This window comes from Oncorhynchus kisutch, linkage group LG25 (assembly GCF_002021735.2).
Source record: "Oncorhynchus kisutch isolate 150728-3 linkage group LG25, Okis_V2, whole genome shotgun sequence".
Classification (NCBI taxonomy): domain Eukaryota; kingdom Metazoa; phylum Chordata; class Actinopteri; order Salmoniformes; family Salmonidae; genus Oncorhynchus; species Oncorhynchus kisutch.
In genome coordinates, this window is record NC_034198.2 from 22,381,129 (window position 1) to 22,390,984 (window position 9,856).

The 9,856-nt window shown below is 43.5% G+C and overlaps 1 protein-coding gene across 1 annotated transcript; it reads right to left on the reverse strand.

The window, feature by feature from the left end:
* Nucleotides 1–264: 264 nt before the first annotated feature.
* Nucleotides 265–759, reverse strand: LOC109869912 (transmembrane protein 235-like; the record flags this gene model as incomplete). The annotated part of the gene is made up of 1 exon (XM_031804592.1): nucleotides 265–759. A coding segment is annotated over one exon (387 nt), but the record flags the coding sequence as incomplete, so codon positions are not given.
* Between the last annotated feature and the right edge of the window lie 9,097 nt (nucleotides 760–9,856).

The window sequence follows — 9,856 nt, forward strand, 5'->3', positions numbered from 1 at the left end:
CCTATAGCCCTTCACTTGCCCAAGTTCTAAAATGAAACCCCTTGACCGCTAACAGCCATTCAGAGTGACTTGTGGTTGAGGCCTGTAGTTCTAGTACGTTTAATTTCTCATCCTATAGGACCACAATAATACAATTTGGTATTTGAGGGCATTTGTCAATTGAAATGTAGTGACTTTTCACACCAAAAGATGGCACTACATCTCAACTGTTTTGCCCATAGACTAAGCCACATATGGCATTTTGGATGAAAAAATATATATACTTAACTTAATTTGTGGTGCCAGATACGAGCACATACAAATCATTAGAAAATGTAAGGTACAGTTCAGGGCCAGTTGGTTATCCAGTTCTTGTGACATCTGCCTCTTGGGTTAGGTTACAACATGGAGAGGCCAGCCGTGGCCTTGTGGTCCGTGCTGCAGGGTGGCTAGGCGGGAGGGTCCGTGCTGCAGGGTGGCAGGTCCGTGCTGCAGGGTGGCTAGGCGGGCAGCTAGCAGCAGCAGCAGGCCAGCGAGGACCTCCAGGCAGAAGGAGAGCCAGGCCAGGCCGAGGGACCAGCCGAAAGAGGTGCTGACCACCTGGGCCAAACGCTCAGCCCCCACCAGCCTCTCAGTCTCAGCCATCGCCTGTTGGGAGTAACTGATGTACAGGCTGACACCAGAGAGGGTCAGAACACCTGAGGAAACACACACACACACGTAATTGATGTAGCTGGGGCTCACTTTGAAGCATGTCAGCAAACCTGGGGAGACAATAACAGTAAGTCATTGCTAATATACCAAATATGCACACAAGCAGTTGGAGAGGGAGATTGAACATTATTTTCATGTAACCACAAGTATGTACAAGTGCTAACAGGGTACACTTGGCTTGGAGAGAAGGATCACCTGAAAGGCGGTGGCATTGGAGGACAATGACGCCACAGTCACTTAGACAGCTTCTTACACATAAAAGAGTAGGATCAAAAGGACAGCCAGCGAAAGAGAGGAACACTTGAATGTTGTATTTGGTTTTGTCTTTACAACCCACATCACAATGAGAGAAACAAGAAGTAGACTGAAGCATGCACCATCTGATGATATCGGAGTTTAAGAGCCATCAGAGTCCTGTTATGTTGCCATGGAGGAAACGCCTGTCTTTGGTTCCGGCGGAATAGGAAAAGTCAATAAACTATAACGTCTTTGTATCCAGCTCCCTGCACCAGCAGCCCAAATCACCACGTATTGCTGGCAGGGGGGCTAGGTGGGCATAATTTTAATTTATCCCTATGTCACCCAAGGGTGTCAAGAGCTGAGAGGGAGGAAGGAGTGGAAGGTGTGTGAGTGAGAGAGTCAGTTATTATTGAGTTGACCTACAATCCTCAAATGGACCATCAGACAGCCTTACTTTTCCCTCAGACTCCATCTACACTGGACTGACTGGCGACTAATACAAAGATACTCATAAAATTCCAGAAAACCAGAGCCATCAAGCCAGGAACATTAGAAAGAACATCAGTGACAATTACACAGAGGGCTTATTCACACAGGACTGAAATAATAAAAGTGATCCGAATGACTTACAATGAGAAAACCAGAGACAGCACCACAGGGAGTATAATCAACTACCTATCAGCCTGCTCAATGATTGGTGGATATGGTTGCTGGCTACGACAGAGACATCGTTTGTTAGCAGAAATGAACAGGAAATTGAAATAAACAAGTTCTGGATATTCCCTATTGACACGGACCCCAGATGACAGAGGCTCGCCTCGTAAGAGACTGCTCCTGATTACTTCCGAGGTGTGGTAGCCTTGTGGTTCGTATGAGGCTAGAGGTGTGGTAGTCTTGTGGTTCCTACGAGGCTAGAGGTGTGGTAGTCTTGTGGTTCGTACGTGGTTAGAGGTGTGGGTCTCTCAGACACTTATAGATTCCAAGCATCACCCAGGTGGAGTCTACACTTTCGCTGGTGGATGTTCCAGCCTACCGACAGAGGATGAGTAGTTGTGAACTTCAGAGACAGAGATGCCTGATAAAGAGCTCCAGTCCTACTTGTCTGACTGATGTTTCTCCCTACCTGGCTGTACCATCGACGCCATCTCCACTCAAGCTATTCCTTTATTTAACTGCATTCTCATCTAGCCATAGTTATGACATGTTAAATCTACTCAGCTCCGTTCAGAATCACTAGAAGCAAAAGACAAGGAAATCCAATTTCACCTTTGCTATTCTTACTCATGGAACCCCTGGCTCAGGCAATTCATCAATCGAAGGAAATAGCACAAATTTCCCCAAAATCTACTGATCACTTAATATCATTACACGCTCGATTATACACCGCTCAAAAAAATAAAGGGAACACTAAAATAACACATCCTAGATCTGAATGAATGAAATATTCTTATTAATTACTTTTTTCTTTACATAGTTGAATGTGCTGACAACAAAATCACAAAAATTATCAATGGAAATCAAATTGATCAACCCATGGAGGTCTGGATTTGGAGTCACACTCAAAATTAAAGTGGAAAACCACACTACAGGCTGATCCAACTTTGATGTAATGTCCTTAAAACAAGTCAAAATGAGGCTCAGTAGTGTATGTGGACTCCATGTGCCTGTATGACCTCCCTACAATGCCTGGGCATGCTGCCTGGGCATGCTCCAGGACAGTCTGTGGTGCAACGTGGCTGGTAGATGGAGCGAGACATGATGTCCCAGATGTGCTCAATTGGATTCAGGGCGGGCCAGTCCATAGCATCAATGCCTTCCTCTTGCAGGAACTGCTGACACACTCTAGCCACATGAGGTCTAGCATTGTCTTGCATTAGGAGGAACCCAGGGCCAACCGCACCAGCATATGGTCTCACAAGGGGTCTGAGGATCTCATCTCGGTACCTAATGGCAGTCAGGCTACCTCTGGCGAACACATGGAGGGCTGTGCATCCCCCCAAAGAAATGCCACCCCACACCATGACTGACCCACCGCCAAACCGGTCATGCTGGAGGATGTTGCAGGCAGCAGAACGTTCTCCACGGCATCTCCAGACTGTCACGTCTGTCACATGTGCTCAGTATGAACCTGCTTTCATCTGTGAAGAGCACAGGGCACCAGTGGAAAATTTGCCAATATTGGTGTTCTCTGGCAAATGCCAAATGTCCTGCACGGTGTTGGGCTGTAAGCACAATCCCCACCTATGGACGTCGGGCCCTCATACCACCCTCATGGAGTCTGTTTCTGACCGTTTGAGCAGACACATGCACATTTATGGCCTGCTGGAGGTAATTTTGCAGGGCTCTGGCAGTGCTCCTCCTGCTCCTCCTTGCACAAAGGCGGAGGTAGCGGTCCTTCTGCTGGGTTGTTTCCCTCCTACGGCCTCCTCCACGTCTCCTGATGTACTGGCCAGTCTCCCGGTAGCGCCTCCATGCTCTGGACACTACGCCGACAGACACAGCAAACCTTCTTGCCACAGCTTGCATTGATGTGCCATCCTGGATGAGCTGCACTACCTAAGCCACTTGTATGTGTTGTAGACTCCGTCTCATGCTACCACTAGAGTGAAAGCACCGCCAGCATTCAAAAGTGACCAAAACATCAGCCAGTAAGCATAGGAACTGAGAAGTGGTCTGCGGTCACCACCTGCAGAACCACTCCTTTATTGGGGGTGTCTTGCTAATTGCCTATAATTTCCACCTGTTGTCTATTCCATTTGCACAACAGCATGTGAAATGTATTGTCAATCAGTGTTGCTTCCTAAGTGGACAGTTTGATTTCACAGAAGTGTGATTGACTTGGAGTTACATTGTGCTGTTTATATGTTCCCTTTATTTTTTTGAGCAGTGTATATTTTACTATATCTAGACAAAGTAGCTCTATGGCTCCCAAACACTGAATGTATCTATGATATGCAATGCTTCATCTCAAGCTATAAAAAGGTATCTAACCAAATCAGCCCTACTGCCTCTCAAGACGCCGATGGTGGACTCCATCTCTACTTAAGTAATACCAATTGTTTCCCAATTTAAATAATTGGGAGTAGATATAGTTCCTTCCTTAGATTAAACCCTTGCCAGAAACTTTAACAGAACGCTCAAATAAATTCAATCCGACCTCAGTAAATGAAATAATATTTCAGTTGTTTTAACTGGCAGAATATCTATTATCAAAATGAATATATTGACATGGCTGAATTTCTGTAGTTCAATGATACCCATTGACCTGGAAGAGGTGGTCTACACTGAGATATCCCTTAATGTAAACTAGAGAAGATTAGTTCTGCAAAATGGCAACCATCTCACTCTCTTCCATTTAACCAGTGGGAGGGGGGTGTTGGCGGGTGTATGGTTACTAACGGGAGGAATGCGTTGGGGTTGTCCTTGTATGCATTTCTTTGATAGTTTTTCTTTTACACCTGTAATCCCTCCCCCCCTGCTGTCTAAGGGGTGTACTTGTACATCAATCTGACTCAAGCTACAGAAAAAAAACAGATAGAGTCCTACCCTATGAGCTGTTCTGGCTCGGGCAAGCCAATGCTCGTCCAAGGCTACTTACTGCTGCAGAAGCACTTTGGGTCAGTCTGACCCGGAGTCCCTCTTCCTGAGGGGATTGAAAGGACCTTTGTGTTGTGAGGCTTTAGGGCCCCCTTAGCCATAAAGCTCACTGATGGTGGTGTGTATTTAACATTTTTATTAAGCCCATGGAATTTGTTAAATTGAGCATTTGGCAGATGATACAAGACCCTCACATAAACACAAAGAGACAAGTTTTCCAGTAAATTGGAGACGTTTACAAGAAAACATGCTTGATGGAGGAATTGAAGAAGATAAAATCAAAGATAAGAATGACCGGGAGAAGACAAAAGAAGGATGGAGAGAAGGCACAAACACAATAGCGCCACACGTAGAGTGACCACAACAGAGCGAGGAAGACACAAGGCACACAGACCAAATTCACAAGGAGTCAGTAGAAAGCCCAAAATATAAAACGCAACATGGAAAGTGTTGGTCTCATGTTTCATGAGCTGAAATAAAAGATCCAAGAAATTTTTCATATGCACAAAAAGCATATTTGTTTACATACCTGTCAGTGAGCACTTCTCCTTTGCCAAGATAATCCATCCACCTGACAGGTGGCACATCAAGAAGCGGATTAAACATCATGATCATTACACAGGTGCACCTTGTGCCAGGGACAATAAAAGGCCACTAAAATGTGAAGTTGTCACACAACATAAAGCCACAGATGTGAAGTTTGAGGCAGGCATGTTCATTTCTCTACTATAAGCTACCTCCAACTTCGTTTTAGTGAATTTAGCAGTACGCCCAACCGGCCTCAAAACCGCAGACCACATGTATGGCGTCGTGCAGGCGAGCGGTTTTCTGATGTCAACATTGTGAACAGAGTGCCCCATGGTGGCAGTGGGTTTATGGTATGGGCAGGCATAAGCTACGGACAATGGACACAACTGCATTTTATTGATGGCAGTTTGAATGCACAGAGATACCGTGAAGAGATCCTGAGGTCCATTGTCGTGCTATTCATCCCCACCATTACCTCATGTTTCAGCATAATAATGCACAGCCCCAAGTCGCAAGGATCTTTATACAATTCCCGAAAGCTGAAAATGTCCCAGTTCTTCCATGGCCTGCATTCTCACCAGACATGTCACCCATTGAGCATTTTTGGGATGCTCTGGATCGACAGAGTGTTCCAGTTCTCGCCAATATCCAGCAACTTCGCACAGCCAATGAAGAGGAGTGGGACAACATTCAACAATCCATAGCCGGATCACCTCTATATCATCATTCATTGAATCAGATGGCTCATTCATCACAAAATCCACTGATATTGCCAACTCCTTTAATATTTTTTTCATTGGCAAGATTAGCAAACTTAGGCATGACATGCCAGCAACAAATGCTGACACTACACATCCAAGTATATCTGACCAAATTATGAAACACAAGCATTGTAATTTTGAATTCCGTAAAGTAAAATATTGTTTATCAACAATGACAAGCCACCGGGGTCTGACAACTTGGATGGAATATTACTGAGGATAATAGCAGATGAAATTGCCACTCATATTTGCCATATATTAAATGTAAGCCTACTAGAAAGTGTGTGCCCTCCTACCTGGAGGGAACACAAGATATTCCCCTACGCTTATAGGGAAGGCCATTCAACAAGCACAGCACTTACACAAATGACTGACGACTGGCTGAGAGAAAATAATGGGGGGAGCTGTTTTGTTAGATTCAGTGAGGCTTTTGACATTATCAATCAAAGTCTGTTGCTGTAAAATCTTATGCGTTATGGCTTTACACCCAATGCTGTATGGCGGATAAAGAGTTGCCTGTCTAACAGAATAGAAGATGTTCTTTAATGGAAGCCTCCCCAACAAAACCCAGGTAGAATCAGGAATTCCCCAGGGCAGCAGTCTAGGCCACTTTTTTCAACTTTACTAACATGCTTTCAGCAAAGCAGCAGGGTAGCCTAGTGGTTAGAGCGTTGGACTAGTAACCGAAAGGTTGCAAATTCAAATCCCCAAGCTGACAAGGTACAAATCTGTCGTTCTGCCCCTGAACAGGCCATCATTGAAAATAAGAATTTGTTCTTAACTGACTTTAAAAGGTTTAAAAGGTTTTTAAAAAAAGGTTTTAAAGTGTGTGCTAATGATGCAACATTATACACGTCAGCTACCACAGCGAATGAAATGACTGCAACACTTAAAAAAGAGCTGCAGTTTCAGAATGGGTGAAACTACAGTCCTAAATATTTCTAAAACTAAAATCATTGTATTTGGGACATAATTCACTAAACCTCAACTAAATATTGTAATGTATAATGTGGAAAGACCAAACTGCTTGGAGTAACCCTGGATTGTAACCTACTATGGTCAAAACAAATTTATACAACAGTAGCTAGGATGGGGAGAAGTCGGTCTATAATAAAGCACATTCTAAACAGCACTATCCACAAGGCAGGTCCTACAGGCCCTAGTTTTCTTGCACCTGGACTACTGTTCAGTCGTGTGTTCAGGTGCCACAAAGAGGGACTTGCAATTGTCTCAGAATAGGGCAGCACGGCTAACAATAATATGAATGTCAATCTCGCCTGGCTCAAAGTGGAGGAGAGATTGACTTCATCACTACTTGCATTTGTGAGAGGTATTGACATGTTGAGTGCACCGAGCTGTCTGTCTGAACTACTGGCACAACTGGGACACCCATGCATACACCACAAGACATGCCACCAGAGGTCTCTTCACAGTCCCCAAGTCCAGAACAGACTATGGGAGGCGCACAGTACTACATGGAATTCTATTCCACACCAAGTAACTCATTGCTAGCAGTAAAATTAGATTTACAAAACAGATACACCTTATATATACACATTTAAAATGTTGTATATAATATGTTATGACTGTATTGTAATGTTTTTCAAATGTATTACTGCCTTAATTTCACTGGACCCCAGGAAGAGTAGCTTCTGCCAAGGCAGCAGCTAATGGGGATCCATAATAAATACAAATAGGAAGGAGGTGTCATACTGCATGAGGCAAATGGTGGTCACACCAGATACTGACCAGTTTTCTGATCCACACCCCTACTTAAAAAAAAGGTATATGACCAATAGATGCATATCAGTATTCCCAGTCAAGTGAAATCCATAGATTAGTGTCTAATGAAGGTATTTCAAACGAGTGATTTCCTTATGTGAACTGTAATCAGTTGAAATTGTTGCATGCTGCGTTTATATTTTTTGTTCAGTGTAATTCCAGCCTTGATTCCATTTCACACATTGCCATGTGCTGTTGATTAGGTCTGAAGGCATTTAGGGTCTTGTTCCTTAACTCAGTTCTCCTGCATCACAAGGCTTTCTTTATCAGGGTTATTCTAGGCCTAACTGGCAGTGTCACGGGGAGAGAAAGGGCACCAGTAGAGTTAGAATTAGTATAATCTAGAATGTTCCTTCCACTCATTCAAATTGTGTGGGGACGCCCATCGGTCAAGAGCGGAGTGTTGGCTGAAGCTGCTGCATTGGTCACTCTTGATTAAGTAAAACAGTAAACAACGCTCTACCCTCAAGTTCATAATCTATTAGGCCCCTTTTCTGACCAGAGTTAAGCGCTCGTAAAACTAACGTAATTCCCATTTTAGGCACTTCTCTCGCTATGTGTATTCTGACCTTGAATCTAAGCAGGAGAACAGCATGAGTATTCTGACCTTGAACCTAAGCAGGATAGCAGCATGCTATTCACCCGCTATTTGTTCGGTGTGGAGATCTAAGAAATGAAGTTGTAACGGAGGTGTGTCTACAGATAAACCTTAGTCTGACCTTGGTTTAGTCGCTTCATTATTCCACTTTTACGCGCGAGGACTCCATGAATAAGGTCGAGCGAACCTGCCCGTTCCAAGTGGAAAAAGCATATACTTTATTTTTTGCTTGGAGACGAATGTGAAACCAGCTATACGGAAGCAAACTGAAAATCAACATGGCTACAAATAGCTGTGCCGTTGTTACGAATTTTAAATGTGTGCCCGCATAATTTGCGTGGATGAAATTTGGACACCCAAACTATAGGCTTCTGTAGGGCCGAACCTGCCGAGTTAATGCATGCTCATTAGAATGTCTTAATTATAGCCTATGCCCGGGCTTTTCTCAGGTTTTATTTTACAATGTGTGTAATGTTAAATATCAGCACTATCGGGGAGCCACCGTCAGTAATACCCACATACATTTATAACTCACTTCAGGGTTAGTTTTCTTCCACTTGTAGCTTATATTTTGCATCATTCCATTCCGTTTCCCTTTCATTCCTCTGACACGTTCGTGTAATTGTTCCTGATGGTCGCTAGCATTTGTGGCTCATATTAGGCTAACGTTGTGCAATAATTTGGATCACGTAGCCTTTTTGAATCATTGAGTAAATCAGACCACACGTAGCAGGTTAAGCCTGGAACCTTGCGCACGGTTCACGACGAGTGGACCGTTATGTTTCTTGATTAGTGAGAATTAGGGTAAATTCATAGGACTATTGTTCAAACCCTATTCTACACTTTTTTCCACCTTTGAATATTTTATGGATTATACTTGAATATGACAACTTTCAGGATTAATCAAACCACTTTTTTATTCATTAAGATATGTAGTGCGTAAAGGCTCTCTAAACCGGTTTATGATTCATAGATACTTTCCTAACCCTAAAATATACCGTATTAATCGACAAGATCAGAGTATTTTTTATATCTACCAGTTGGTGCTGAAACGGAGACGCATAGATGGCATTCTTTCATTGATCCCTATTTTCTGAACCCATTCTCTCGATGTATTCTAGTCTTTCGATAAAATTATAATTAAAAGGTATAGAATATTTAAAGGGATGGCTTAAGATACATGTACTGAAAAGTTGTTTTACATGTATTCAGCGCGCGCAAGGGAACCACGCCTGCAAATCCCGTTATGCACCTTCACAAGGTAAATCTGAATACCAACTACTGAGAAGTGCGTCGGAAAGGCGTGTGCAATAGTCATTTCCTAAGTCAGAATCGGGCCCCTAAAGAATAAGGTGCTAAATTCTGGTAATGTTGTCCAACGATGAAAAGGAAAACACTTTCCAGTGTGCTGTCCAATTAATTGATATTCCTCTCAGAGGACATACAGTACTGTGTACTTGCACTTTCCATAGAGAAGGTCTTTATAACTCTAGCGCCAAGTGACTCTCTATAACGATAATAAAGGATATACTGTACGGTTGAGAAGGTAATCCTCATAACTTGATTGGTAATCAACAGGCTAGGCAGGGGTGCCATCAAGCCATCTGTGGTCTGTTCCTTCCCAGTGATATGGCCTTGTAAGGGGGGGGGGGGTGGG